Genomic DNA, 15,255 nt, shown 5'->3' on the forward strand with positions numbered 1-15,255 from the left:
TGTAAGACTGCGCTCCTCCACCAACCCCACCCCACCCCCTACCCCCAGCCAGGGACCAAAGCCTGCCCACAACAGGAAAAGAGAGCCTCCGTGGACTACTGGACCTAAGGAAAAAGCAGCCAGGATACAACAGCCAAGCGCACACAACACACTGGTGCACAGAGGACACTGCATGGCAGGGCACTCCAGGACCTCTTCTTCATAAGACCACTACTTTCAACAGCAGGAGATATAGCTGACTTTTCTAACACACAAAAAGAGACATAGAGAGTTAAACAAAATCAGGAGACAGAAGAGAATGTCCCAAATAAAAGAACAGGATGAAACCACAGCAAGAGACCTAAGCGAAACAGTGATAAGTAACGTGCTTGATAGAGAATTTAAAGTAATGATCATAAAGATACTTGAGAAAAGAGTGGAGGAGATCAGTGAGATCTTTAATAAAGAGACAAAAAAGAACCAATCAGAGATGAAGAACACAATAATGAAATTTAAAATATACTCGAGGGAATAAATAGCAGAGCAGAAGAAGACAAATGAATTAGTGACCTAGAAGACAGAATAATGGAAAGTAATCAAGCTGAGCAGGTGAGAGAAGAAAAAGTACACAAAATGAGAATAGATTTAGGGAACTTAATGACTCCATAATAACATTCACATTATAAGGATCCCAGAAGAAGAAGAGAGACAAGGGGGCAGAAAATTTATTTGAAGAAATAATAGCTGAAAACTTCTCTAATATGGGGAAGGAAACAGATATCCAGATCCAGGAGACACAGAAATCCCCTAACAAAATCAATCCAAGGAGGTCCATCCCAAGACACATATAATTAAAATGGCAAAAAGTAGTAATACAGGGAGAATTTTAAAAGCAGCAAGAAAAAAGAAGACAGTTACAAACAAGGAAAACCCCATAAGTCTATGAGCAGATTTTTCAGCAGAAACTTTGCAGGCCAGAAAGGAGTTGCCTGATATATTCAAAGTGCTAACAGGAAAATATCTGCAGCCAAGAATACTGTAACCAGCAAGGCTATCATTCCAAATAGGAGAGATAGTTTCTCAGAGAAACAAAAGCTAAAGGAGTTCATGACCATTAAACCAGCCCTACAAAAAAAGGCTAAAGGAGACTCTTTGAGTGAAAAGGAAAGACCGTAAGTAAGAGTAAGAAAAGTGGGAAACTCACAAAAGCAGTAAAATCAGCCAAGAAATTCACAGAATAAAAGGATGTAAAATATGACACCATATACCTAAAATGGGGGCGGGGAGAAGGAGTAAAGAATGGGTTCAAACTTAGGTGACCATCAACTTAATATAGACTGCTATATGCAGAAGATGTTATATACAAACCTGATGGTAATCATAAATCAAAAACCAGTAATAGATATGCGAAAAATAAAGAGAATGGAATCCAAGTAGATCACTAAAGAAAGCCAGCAAGCCATGAAAGACAGCAAGAGAAGAAAGAATCAGAGCAGAACTACAGAAACCACAAACAAGTACCAAATGGCAATAAATACATATATATCAATAATTACTTTGAATGTAAATGGACTAAACACTCCAAACAAAAGACACAGGGTGTCCGAATGGATTAAAAAAAAAAAACAAGACCCATCTGTATGCTGCCTGCAAGAGACTCATTTCACACCTAAAGACACATGCAGATTGAAAGTGAGGGGATAGGGAAACATTTATCATGCAAATGGATGTGAAAAGAAGCAATACTTATATCGGACAAAATAGACTTTAAAACAAAGATTGTAACAAGAGACAAAGAAGGACACTATTATAATAAAGGAGACAATCTAACAAGAAGATAAAACAGTTGTAAATACTAATGCATCCAACAGCTCTCTGGAGTGTTATATAAGGGCAGTAATCCCAATTATGAGGGCTCTACTCTCATGACCTAATCACCTCCCAAAGGCCCCACCTCCTCATACTATCACCTTCGGGGTTAGGATTTCCACATGAACTTGAGAGGGATACAAACATTTAGACCATTGCATTACTCATTGCCCTTTATTACCAATTTAATCATCAGGTGCTATTTATTCAATTATGACAAATCATACCCTTTCAAAAAGTCTCTGAGGGTTCCTGACCTGAATAACTAGGAAGGATCCAGAGAACCCTAGTGTACATTCTGGCAAAAGAGACATCCAGCTTTCCTGGTGGAAATCCCCAGGCTCCCCTGCTTGTCTCCTTGCGTGGGAGAGCAGTGCCTGGCAATCATGAATTAGTCCTGAGAACTCTGCTGCTAAGCTCTAGAAAAAGGCAGGAAAGAGAGCTATTACTTGCTCCTGAATCCTCTCCAGGACAGAATGTTCCTCACAGATGTGTGAGGCTGCCATCTCTTTCTGAGTGTGAATTCCGTTACCACTCGGGTATGATTATTGGCAAAGGAAAAAACGGAATGTGTTGCAAACAGCACAGCAGTTCTGGTCAATCTGGATGCATTCCCATTCTCTCTGTCAGTGGAGTGAGCATGAAAGAGTGAAGAAAAGTGAATCGGTTATAGATGCAAGTTTAGGAATCCTCGATTCCCTGCCACAAGCATGCTCATCCCACAGGGGCATAACTCAAGATGTGCAGGTTTCCGCAGAGCACTGTGAAGTGTCTTCTCTTTCAAGATGAACAGAACATAGGCAGGCAGGAGAGAGATTTCAGAGCCCTCACAGCCAGGAAAATGTCAGAGCTGAAAGTCTAAGATTGCCCTCCCCTCCTGGCCCTAAATTAGCTGTTCACCTGCCTAAGAAAAATGCTAAGTTTGGAGGCAGTTCTCAGAGTTCACATCATGATGAAGGTTAGTACCACGGTAGCTTGGATGGCAGTTTTGAAATCCCTGATTTGCATGTAGTGTTTTCCTTAAAGATTTACTATATATTTACAAAAGAGAGATGTACACATTTCTTATGAATGATTTAAAACACAGTATGTATACCACTTGGGATGGAGAAGTACATGCCAAGCTAGAAATGATTGTTTTTTAAACATTTTAAGTATTTCTTCTCAATTCAAGAACTTCATATGCACCGACTATGCACCATAAACTGTGCCAAGTATTGCCAGGATACAAATAAGAAAATGATTTAATCCTTGTCTCAAAGGAGTTTTTAATGTAATGAAGGTATATTCGTCATCTGTTGCCACAGTAATGCTGTGTAACAAATCACACCAAGCTCAGTGTTCTAGCTCACACATCTGTGGCTCACCTGGGCATCGGGTGACCCCCGCTGGGCTTGGCTGAGCTTGGCTCGAAGCTGCAGGTTTCAGGCAGTTCTATATTCTCCATGGGCCTCTCAGCACCCTAAGATCAGTGGACTAGCCAAGCATGTTCTTCTCATTGGGCACATCACATGTCCTAATATTCACTGGCCAAAGCAAGTCATGTAGCCAAGCCCAACATCATTAGATGGAACAAATCTACTGTCCCTTGGAGGAACCACGGAGTCACCTGACAAAGATACGTGGATATAGGGAGAGATGCAAAATTGAGAAAAATAATACAGTCAAGCACATTAGGGAAAGATAAATTCACAACTGCCTAATAACAAAGGATGGGGATTTCAATAGGGAAGTGATTGATTATATCTCAAAGACATTAAGAAAATGTTCTTAGAGGAGGTGGCGTTTGCACTTAGTGTTTTTATTTCAAGAGGCAGACAAGGTGAGGGGAGGGGGGGAATGGGGTGGGGGGAAACAGTAATTCAAAGATGATCCATGAGCAAAGTCATGGACATGTGTAGGACATTTTCAGTGTTAGGTTATAAAGAAGTAAATTGAAAGAAAACATTATAACAGTAGAACAAGTATACCAGTAGGAAAACTACAAATAGACACTCAGTGGAGACCCCAGTGTCAGAAGTTCTTGTGTTGTATGTTATTACTGGAAGTTTTTTGGAAAAAAAAAATGAGTGTTTGAAAATTCCCAAAGTATGAAATGTGGAAAAGCACACAAGGAAAGAATTTTTGTTTAAGTCTTTAGAGCTGTAATTAAAGCTGGAAATGACTTAGAAATCATCTAGTCCAGCTCACTTATTTCTTTTTTCACAGATAAAGAAACTTACGTTTTGGAGATAAATTCTCTTCTCCCTCTCTCTCTCTTTCTCTGTGTGTGTGTGTGTGAAAAATATAAACATATTTAGAGAGAGAGAATAAATGTCATCTTAAATAAATCTATCCATCTATGTATGTAAAGTACACAATAAATATCTTTATATAGAAAATAAATTATTTCATATAGATATCAAGGTGGGGGTATGAAATGAGCAGACTTCTTAAAGTGGTATCCTAAAGAATTCTTAATCCGTCATAAATTTAAAAACCACTTGTATCCTCATTAAGTGGTCTTTCTGGTTTCAAGGAATAGAATGGGAGTCACGTCACTGAAATGCAAAGGGCAGACTTGTTAAGAAGGAGGAAAAATATATATTGCCACAGATATTCAAGGCCTGGAAACACCACCTGAAGTGCCCAGTCTAATGGCGGAAGTGGGGTGGCTCCCCAGACCCCAGACTGCAGTCGGAGTTTGGGGTACGGTTATCAAAAGATGGGGGACTGGACGCTAGGGGGCAGGCCAGGGCAAAGACAGCAAACACTATGTCCATCTGCCAGTCTTCCTCTTCCAAAACTCATTCCTTCGCTGGTCAATGGAAGGTAATTACCTGCCTACTCAAAATGTAATTAGAAAAGGAAAAGAGTTTGTGTTCACAATATGTGAGATTTTCCCCAGAATAGAGATAATGAAACTTTGAAGTTGTGCCCTTTAGATGATCACCATTAATGGAGATCAGAAGTCAGCCAGCTATGGCCCGCAGGTCAAATCCAGCTGGTCTGTTTTCATAAAAGGAGTTTTATGGCAACAGCCACCCCTGTTCGTTTACGTATTGTTTATGCCAGCTTTTGCACTACAATGGCAGGGTGGATTAATGGCAACGGGAGACAGGGCCCATGTGGCCTGCAGGGCCTCAAACATTCCGGATCAGGCCCTTCACAGAGGGGGTTGCCCGCCCCTCGTGCAGATAGAGGACAATTCCTGGAATGGGCGAAATTTGCATGTGCTTCTGCTTCAGGTGATGGATTCAGCAGGGGTCTGCCCAGGAGGCATATCGGTGGACTGGGTGTCACCGTTCTGCCTCCTTCCCCGGGCTCCGCTGTGGGCCATCCTTTTAACCCTTTGCTCTCTGTCCTTTGCCAGACTCCGACCTGAGCATGCGCACACTGAGCACGCCCAGCCCAGCCCTGATATGTCCCCCGAACCTGCCCGGATTTCAGAATGGAAGGGGCTCGTCCACCTCCTCATCGTCCATCACCGGGGAGACGGTGGCCATGGTCCACTCCCCGCCCCCGACCCGCCTCACCCACCCGCTCATCCGGCTGGCCTCCAGACCGCAGAAGGAGCAGGCCAGCATCGAGCGCCTCCCGGACCAGTCCATGGTGCAGATCTTCTCCTTCCTGCCCACCAACCAGCTGTGCCGCTGCGCCCGCGTGTGCCGCCGCTGGTACAACCTGGCCTGGGACCCGCGGCTCTGGAGGACTATCCGCCTGACGGGCGAGACCATCAACGTGGACCGCGCCCTCAAGGTGCTGACCCGCAGACTCTGTCAGGACACGCCCAACGTGTGTCTCATGCTGGAAACCGTAACTGTCAGCGGCTGCAGGCGGCTCACGGACCGAGGGCTTTACACCATTGCCCAGTGCTGCCCCGAACTGAGGCGACTGGAGGTCTCGGGCTGTTACAATATCTCCAACGAGGCGGTCTTCGACGTGGTGTCCCTCTGCCCCAACCTGGAGCACCTGGACGTGTCAGGTAAAGGGCGGCTGACCCCCCCACCACCCCCCATCCGCGGGGCCTTCCGGGTCACCCTCCCAAAGCAGTAGAGGACATTGCCCCCCCACACGCAAGGTCCCCTCCCTGATAGCCATTAGAGATGGCGGGTGGGTGGTAAGGACGCTGACTCTTCCAGAGAGACTGTCTCTGTGTAACCACGACCCCAGAGGCCAGAGGTATCCCTTTCATCACACAAGGCCCACTCCTTAAAGGCACTCAAGTCACCTTTTTGTCTGGCTGTTAAGGTAATGTGACTTTTAAACCTGTCCTTCCTCCCCATAGCCGTCACTGAATTTCAGAGCAACCATAGAGAATGGGAACCAAATATCTAACCCAAAGATAGGTAGTTTAGACGCTGCCCTTTATGTCCATTAGTTATTATTTCATGGAGCCCAAAAGCTGTGTCTACGCTGATTCTGTGCTTCGGGCCGTGCTCACGATTGCTTGCCATTTTGCAGACCCTGGGGAAAATCCATCATGGTCAAGTGTCTCCTTATATTTCACCCCCACTGTCCTCACCCTTGGGTTGATTTTGGATTTTTTTTTTTTTTTTTTAAGCAAAATTCTCAATTACCTAGTGCAAGGATAAGGCCCATCAAGTGGAGCCTTTAGATCTTTTTAAAATTGAGGGAAATCCCAGCATGGTTGCTTTGCTTGAAAACCTCTCTCAGGCAGGAAGAATTAAAACCCAGACTCATACTTTGGCGCCAGACGTGGATCCAGCCGGACTAACAGCCTTTCTTTATCTCATCCACCGCCCAGTCAAAAGACCAACATTGGAGAGGCTGAAATCTGTAAGATGCATCAGGGAGTTAAACGAACAGCATGAGCCACAACCTCAGGGATGGTCGGGGAGGGGTCAAGAAGTAAAAACCACTGTGACAGGCGAATAAACAGAATTTGGGATTTACAAGCATCTGAGGTAAATGATACCCTCCAACAAAATCTGAAGTCAAAGTCTGCTCTCTGAGCTTGCTCTCTCTTTCAAAAGCCGACATCTGAAAATATTTCAGATGACAGTCAATTATTTTTCGCAGATTCTTTCCCTCGCTGGAAAGCAATTCGTTTCTCCACCCCCTTCCGCTGGCTTCGGGACAAAACCATAGTAACCGTAGTTTCAGTTAGTCATGAGCAGCTGCGGGCCTAAAGAGGCAGGAAACAAAGAGGTTTTCTTACATTCTTCTTCCAAGGAATTCTGGAAACAGAAAGCATTGTGATGTGGTAGAGAGTGGTTTCAAAACTTTGTGATTTGCGACAGTTCACATTTTTCTCGAGATGTGTTTCCTCTTCAGTTTAAAAAAAAAAAGGCAAGGAATTGGCTTCTTTAACATTCTAAGATTCTGAGCATCGTGGGCCTATTTTTTAGACACCTCATTTCTTTGTCTTTTCAAAAATCAGGTTAGAGAACGACTTGTTCTTGGAGTCCCCATCTTTGTTGAAGGAGCTCCCTGAACACCCTCGGGACGCGCTGCAAGTACTGTGCCCTTTTCTGTTGGAGTCCTTTTGAAATTCAGAAATGTAGAAACTACTTTGGGAATGGAAATTCCTGGGCTTCTAGCCTGAGTGAGTGGATGGGGCTAGGCCCTTTTGACTAACCATTCTGTAAGCCTGATGCCCTTCCGCTATATCCCCCTAATCTGCAGAGCCGAATATATTTGTGGTTTTCTCACACGCCTCTCAGTGACCCGCTGGGACCTGTGTAGACACTATGTACACAAGGGAATCTCTAACTCACCAAGTGAAGAGCACAGGATTCCAGCTATGGGGGGGAAGGGGGCGGGGTTTTCCAAATGGTGCACTCCAGTTCTGTGGGAATCTGGAAACCTTAGGTTGATACTGGGAGAAGCCAGAGGACTGCCAGAGGTGATTTCACCTCTGCCTTGTTCTCCTTGGTTTTCGAGCTGGCCTTCTCACCGGCAGGAACCTCGACTTTAGAGGATTCATTGCTGGTCTAGAGCTTAATTACCCCAGAGGATGTGAGACTCTCTTGTCCCTGCTACACTCACCTTGAAAGCTGTCTTTTCAAGTCATTGAAACTTACTATAACTAGCTGTAGGCTTTTGTCATTATCACGTGTTACCTTTTATTAATATTTAGTCCACATTCTTCAAAGAAACAGAACAGTGTGTGTGTGTGTGCACACGCGAGCGTGCACGTAAAGAGATTGATCTGCTGTGTGTGTGTGTGTGTGTATGTGTAAAGAGATTGATCTGCCATCTGCAAGCTAGAAACCCGGGAAACCTGACAGTACAGTTCAGTCCAAGTCCAAAGGCCTGAGAACCAAGGCTGCTGATGGTGTAAGTCTCATTCAAAGGCAGGAGAAGACCAATGCATCAGTTCAAACAGTCAAGCAGAAAACAAATTCTCCATTCCTCCATCTTTTGGTGTAGTCAGGCTCTCATCTGATTGAATGATGCCTATCCCCATTGGGGAGGGCAGTCTGCTTTACTGGGTCCACTGATTCAGATGTTAATCTTGCCCAGAAACAGGCTCACAGGTACCCCCAGAAATGTTTAGCCAAATGTCTTGGCACCTCATCATTGACTCAAGTTGACATATAAAATTAACTATCACAATTAATAATGTCTTGAAACATCAATGAAACACAGTAAAGCAGGCCAGTTTTCAAAGTATAATATATTGTAATTATCGCAAATGAAATTGCCTCCAAGGGTCCTCTTACAACCAGACACCTGGAGTTCTCCAATAATGAGAGGGGATGGTAACGAAGAACATTTTTGTGAAAGCAGAACCAAATCTGCAATTAAGTGGAAAAAACCCCACAGATATGTTCAACCTAGATTGTTCATTTCCTATTGAGGAGTATCCATACTCCTTACCCTGAGTATTAGGGCAGGCCCCATAATCTGATCCCAATGGACCATTCCTATCTCAGTTCCCATTAAATGCTTTCAGATACTTTGCATTCCACCTTATGGCCACTCCTCACAACCCCTCTGCCACCATGCTTTCTTGGGTCTCATATTTGCTCATGCTTTCACCTTACTGCCTAATCTCCATGTTAGGTAACCAAATTGCTTCTCTCAAGAATCCTCTCATAGATACTCACCACTTCCAAGACTCCTGATTCCTCAGTATCTAAATGTTCACTTCATGCTGACACATCTACACTAAATCTCTTGTGCAATTCATCAATTGCATGCTATATCCTCGTCATTTCTTACCTCCTCTCCTATAATTGAAGGCTTGCATCAGAAAACCTTCCCTTGTCTGGCTGTATGAGTCTCATAATCTCACTGAGTCTGAGATGCCTCATCTTTAAAAAATGAAGGTTTAATGGGATGATTTCTAAGGTGCTCTGCATCTCTGTAATGTATGAATGCATGAACTAACCACAGATACTACCTACTGGGCCATGGACCAATTTATTTTCTTTTCAGTCCAAACTTAACAAATCTGTAAGAATTAAGGCTGAGGCTTAAATTAAAATTATTGATCTAAAATAATACAAGCAGATCAAAAGAGCATCTTTACCAAAACTGAGCTTAACCAGTATTTCATTAAATTGGGGACTCGGTTTCAAAAACAAGGCACATGTTTCCCTGAATCAAATATAATATCCTTCCTGGAGTGCATCAGATTTTAGTAGATATTAAAAAAAAAAAAATAATAAGAAACCGAAACTAAGAGTTTAGGGACAAAGGTTGTCATCTGAGCTTGAAAAACAAAATGCCTTCACAGGCATCCCAGATAGGCCACCACTACTGTGGACATATAAATTCGGTATAAGCAGGATTACAGTCACTCTAAAAAAAAAAAGGAAATTCAAAACAAAGGAATATTTCAAAGCTGAAGGTGAGGGTTACCAACCACCTTCTGCAAAACCATGACGGCTACTGGATAGAGCAGAGTGGACAGCCTCTGATGAGTCACCATCTTTGTTCTCCAGCATTGGATTGTATGCTTTACTCTTTCCTGAAATTCTTTGACCTGGTAGCACTTGGCTTTTGAACCTCATTATTCCCAGGACCTGAATTTTATAAGAGTTTCCTGGGCAGCCTGCCAGGAGGTGGGAGGACCGTCCCCATTAGCACAATTAAATACAGATACAGTTTATGTAGTGGAATGAAATATATATATATATATATATATAATGACATCATATTATTTATATTTATATACTAAAAATATACTGTACATATATTATGTAATATCAGATGAACTGAAATATACATTGAATGAGTATTTTATATATAATTATATATAATATGTAATGTATATAATGTATCATGTATACACACATTCATAGGGGAAGAGTAGCTAGAAACAGTGTTTAGAGAGATAGCTAAAGATATCTTCCAATCATCTGAAAAAGGATAGAGTATTAAATGGGTTCTAGATCTCAACAACAACAAAATCTTCCTGAGCATTCATTTCCTTATCAGTAAAATGGATTAAAAATCAGGTAAGGAAATGTTTATAAAAGCATTCTGTAAACTTCATAATTCAATACAAATAAAAGCATTATAATTAAGTATAAAACAGACAGTTGTTTTATAGTATAAATTCACATCGGCCATGGCCAAAGTCCTGAGGACATTTAAATGTTGGAATTTAAATTATCCTGAGTGGGGCAAAATTAGCTCTAGATCAAGGTCCACAAATATTTCCTAGAGGCTTATATAGGCTTTACGGGACAGAAGGTGAAATCATATATATTTTGCAGGTACTTACATAAAGAGAGAAAACTCCTCCCTCCACACACCCCCCATGTGACTGGGGTGGGCCTCCCGTGTGCTGGGCATGCTTTCTGCCTAATTGCCATCTGCTGGAGACATTTTTGGTATGAGAGCACTGGCCTGAGGGGAAAGGTCTGGTTAATGTGTGGGAAGAGGAGGATAGTGTTACGGACTGAATGTTTGTGTCTCCCCAGAGTCCCTATATTGGAACCCTAGCCATCACTGTGATGCTATTAGGAGGTGCGGCCTTTGGGAAGTCAGTAGGTTTAGGTGAGGTCATGAGGGTGGAGCCCCTATGGTGGGATTAGTGCCTTTATAACAGAGACCAGAGAACTTGCTCTCCTTCTCTCTACCATGTGGGAATACAGTAAGGAGGCAGCTGTCTGCAAGAGGGTTCTCACCAGAAACCAGGAAATGAATTGGCTGGCAACCTTGATCTTGAACTTCTCAGCCTCTAAACTGTGAGAAATAAATGTTTGTTGTTTAAAAATAAATGAAATGAATTATCCTATCTGATCTTCCTACAGAAGACTCTTCACTATAATTCACTAGTTTGTTCATTCAACAGGTGTTTAGTGAGCACCAGCTATGAACCGGGGATGAGCAGTGAACAGCCCAGAGTCCCTTTCCTCAGGAGCTTACCTTCCAGAGTGAGGACAGCAAATACTTAAGTGAACAAATAAATGTATCATGCCACAAAGTGATAAAGAGTGCTGAAAAGAAATGGGAGTCAAGCAGGGGCCACTTGTTCATACAGGGTGATTGGGAAGAATTGTCCAATAAGCTGACGTGTGCTCAGAGACCTCAAAAAGCAGGGATGGCCCACGGGGCTACCCGGGGAAGCCCTGTCCCTTGCACAGACACTGAGGCAGGAGGGCAGCTCAGCTGTCTGGGAACCAGCCAGGAGGCCAGCGGGGTCAGAGGAGTGGGGTAAGCGATGAAGTCAAAGAGAGCAGGGCTACAGGTCCTCAGGGGACCCTTAGACTTTAGGGGGTGGCATCCAAAGACTTTGAGCAAAGTGACACGATTGGAGTTCTGTTTTCCAGAATCTCTCCGGCCTGAGAACAGACAGTTGGGAGTAAGGGCATGACAGGGAGACTGGTTGAGGGGCTGGAGCAGTCATCCAGGTGACACAGTTGTGCTTCCCTGACCAAAAAGAATTGAATTGAGTCTCCAGGTGGCCAGCGGTTAGATTAATAATTACGTATCTTTCCCCTGGAGTTTTCCAAGTACCTCTGTACCCATTATTTCATTGCATGCTCATGATACCCCAACAGTACAGGCACCCCAGCTGCTCATGCTCACTGCATAGACAAGAGCCTTGAGACAGAAAAGTTAAGCCTCCTGCCTGAGGCCCTAAGAAGTAGACCTGAACCAGGTGTGACTCCCACATGCTCTTTCTGCCAAACCAAGGGCATGGCCAAGCCTTCTCCAGCATGATCTTACCTCTTTGACCACAGAGCTACAGGACCGTTGCAGGGAGAGAATCAGCCCTTACCAAGCTTCCAGAACTTTCTGGGCCAGGGCAAGATATTTAAAAGCATTGTCTCCTTTATTCTTCACAGCGACCTGTGGGGAACATGATCATCCCCGTTTTAAGACAAATGAAGGACTCAGAAGGATTGATTTGCCCCATGTCAGGCAACTAGTGATGGATGTGGAATTGGAGCTGCGGTGTTTCTGATTCAAAAGCCTAGGGAGCCTCTTAAACCCAGATGACCGTAATCGTTAAAGGATCAGATGAGCAGGGAGAACCCATTCTTGCTCTTGTTCTCCGTAGGGGTCGAAAAGGGCAGGGTAACATCGGGGGCCGCGCTGGGGGGGGGGGGGGGGGTGTTCGAGAAGGAATCCTCAACGGCATCCCCGGGTGAGGCACATACCACCCCCCACCCACCCCCGGTTCTCGAAGGTTCTCTGAGCGTGTGTTCTGTCTCTCTGTGTAGGGTGCTCCAAAGTGACCTGCATCAGCTTGACCCGGGAGGCCTCCATTAAACTGTCCCCCTTGCATGGCAAACAGATTTCCATCCGCTACCTGGACATGACGGACTGCTTCGTGCTGGAGGACGAAGGGCTGCACACGATCGCGGCGCACTGCACGCAGCTGACACACTTGTACCTGCGCCGCTGCGTGCGCCTCACCGACGAGGGCCTGCGCTACCTGATGATCTACTGCACCTCCATCAAGGAGCTGAGCGTCAGCGACTGCCGCTTCGTCAGCGACTTCGGCCTGCGGGAGATCGCCAAGCTGGAGGCGCGCCTGCGGTACCTCAGCATCGCCCACTGCGGCCGCGTCACCGACGTGGGCATCCGCTACGTGGCCAAGTACTGCAGCAAGCTGCGCTACCTCAACGCGAGGGGCTGCGAGGGCATCACGGACCACGGCGTGGAGTACCTCGCCAAGAACTGCGCCAAACTCAAGTCCCTGGACATCGGCAAGTGCCCGCTCGTCTCCGACACGGGCCTCGAGTGCCTGGCGCTGAACTGCTTCAACCTCAAGCGGCTCAGCCTCAAGTCCTGCGAGAGCATCACGGGCCAGGGCCTGCAGATCGTGGCGGCCAACTGCTTCGACCTCCAGATGCTCAACGTGCAGGACTGCGAGGTGTCCGTGGAGGCCCTGCGGTTCGTGAAGCGCCACTGCAAGCGCTGCGTCATCGAGCACACCAACCCCGCCTTCTTCTGAACGGGCCGCTCGGGCCGCCGCGCTGCGCGGCCGCACGCGGACACGGTGGCGCGATTCCGGAAAGCAGCGTCTGTAAGCGCCGGCACCGCTCACCCGTAGCAGCCCTTGCTTCCTGGGAGGCTCTTAGGGATCTGGCTTTTCTTTTTCCTTAGTGCTCGTGGGCAACAGGGGTCAAGGAAAGGAAGGGGGAGCGGGGGGAGGGCGGGAGAGGGGTGCAAGTTGCTGTGCCGGTAAACTGGTTTTTTGGGTCAGGTCATCTATAGGCAGTTTCTCTTCTCCCCAAAGAGGTACCTCAGAAAGCCGATGGCAGTGTGTTTAAGAACGCCTCTTTCTCTGTCTCTGTGCTCCCGGCGGCATCCCAGGCTTCTGCACGCACACACCCTGTCCCCACCGCTCCCCGCCCCCCCAGCCCCTCCCTGGCCAACAGCAACCACACATCCAGGATAATGATGCTCTCCAGACCTCCTCCTCTTTAAACCGCTTGAGTGGCCTAAGCCTCACTCAGCAGTCCCGCGCCCAAGCAAATTCTTGTTAAATAAATGTCCTAGCACGTGGTATATACAAAGCGCTTCCAACCCTTTTCTAAAGAATCACTTCGGGCAAGCAGCACTGTGCAGGAGGAGAGCTGCATTCTCCCCTCCCGCCCCCTCCCCCCAGCTCTGCCACAGACATAGCTGTGTGACCTTGGGCAAGTCACTTGACATCTCTGGGCTTCGGCTTCCCGCACTGAATCAGAGGCCATTCAGCTCGATGATCGCTTCGTACCCATTTTAGAATTGAGAGGACAGAGATTGTCAGGAGCAGTGCCTTGGCCTACAGCATATGAGGCATCTACCTCTCCCAAGAGTATTGGTTCTGTGGGTGCTTTCAGGAGATTGGGAAGTGCCAGCATGAATGTCCCACATGTCCTTCAGCTCCGATCTGAATGTCACCCAACCCTGTTTCTTTCGGTGGGTGAGTCCCTCAGGCACCTACTCCCGCCCCACTAGGTGGATGGTTCCCGTGACAGGCGCTTCCTGCACCACCCGACCCCACACCATCTTATGGAGGCAGTGGATTTCCCACTCAGAGCACAGCCCACAGCCCCAGTCAAGTGGATCTTGCTGAGTGTTTTCAAATAGGAAGAAAGACCCTCACAAGTTTTCATTAACAAGGGAGGCCCAAGAGAGCTCATGTCTTCGAAGGGTCTCCTATCCTTTCTTAGTGCACATGTGATATGTAGCAGACACATCTACATCTGCCCTGCAGCTGGCAGGGGCAGACGTGTTGGTTCTTTGTCATTCAGATCACATTTCCACTTTTCTCATCTATTTATTTCTCTGTGCATCCAGACTCCATCGCGTGAAGCCTGTTGGGCTTAAGCCCTAAGTGATTAACGGCGCAGATTGCCACCTCGTGTGCCTTCTCCCATGGCTATCTGCATGTTCTCTGTCAAAGAGCACACAGCAGACTTTCAGGTGTTTAAAGACCATTCACTCAAAAATGTCAGGCAAATGGAAGAAGGAGCACATCGATCACACTGAAGCACGGGCCTGCTAACCAGGCCCTTGGAATAGAACATTAAAATCCTTGCCAAGTATGCATTTTAAATGGCCCTGTTTGGATGGGAATCCATTTGCTAGCCTCACTTGCATGAAATCGGGATGCCAGAAGAAAGTCCACTGCTCATTTTCATGAAATTGATTTGCCTTTTGTTAATAAACACATGACTTTTCCCACATTTTTCTCTGGCCACACCTCTCCATCGCTCTTCAAACAGTCACCCACTGCTTTCTCAAAGGGTCCACCATCCAAACCCAGAATCTCTGTATCTCCAAGCCAAGTAGGTGGAATTGGTTGCAGATCAAGCTCACACACAACTCGACAACTGCACTCCCACTGTAGGCTCCCTGCGTTTCTTTGTCTTATGTCGGGAAAGAGGAGATAGAGTGAGGTGGCGTCTGCCCAGGAGGTTTCTTTCCTGCACCATATGACCTATGACCTCCTCCCCAGTCAACATCGTCAACAACTTAGTGGGCAGTCATAACTATGTGCCATGGGGA

At 45.9% G+C, this 15,255-nt stretch overlaps 1 protein-coding gene across 2 annotated transcripts in view; it reads left to right on the forward strand.

Annotated features, from left to right (window-relative positions):
• The window catches only part of FBXL7 (F-box and leucine rich repeat protein 7), a 372,876-nt gene extending 359,511 nt beyond the window's left edge, over positions 1-13,365 (forward strand). For both annotated transcript variants that reach the window (XM_032415428.1, XM_032415427.1), the window contains 2 exons: positions 5,201-5,812; positions 12,477-13,365. In XM_032415428.1, the coding sequence (XP_032271319.1) occupies positions 5,201-5,812; positions 12,477-13,213 (1,349 nt within the window). In that variant the 3' untranslated portion in view covers positions 13,214-13,365. The remainder of the gene's footprint in view (positions 1-5,200; positions 5,813-12,476) is intronic.
• Positions 13,366-15,255: the final 1,890 nt, after the last annotated feature.

This window comes from Phoca vitulina, unplaced genomic scaffold (assembly GCF_004348235.1).
Source record: "Phoca vitulina isolate PV1807 unplaced genomic scaffold, GSC_HSeal_1.0 scaffold17, whole genome shotgun sequence".
Classification (NCBI taxonomy): Eukaryota; Metazoa; Chordata; class Mammalia; order Carnivora; family Phocidae; genus Phoca; species Phoca vitulina.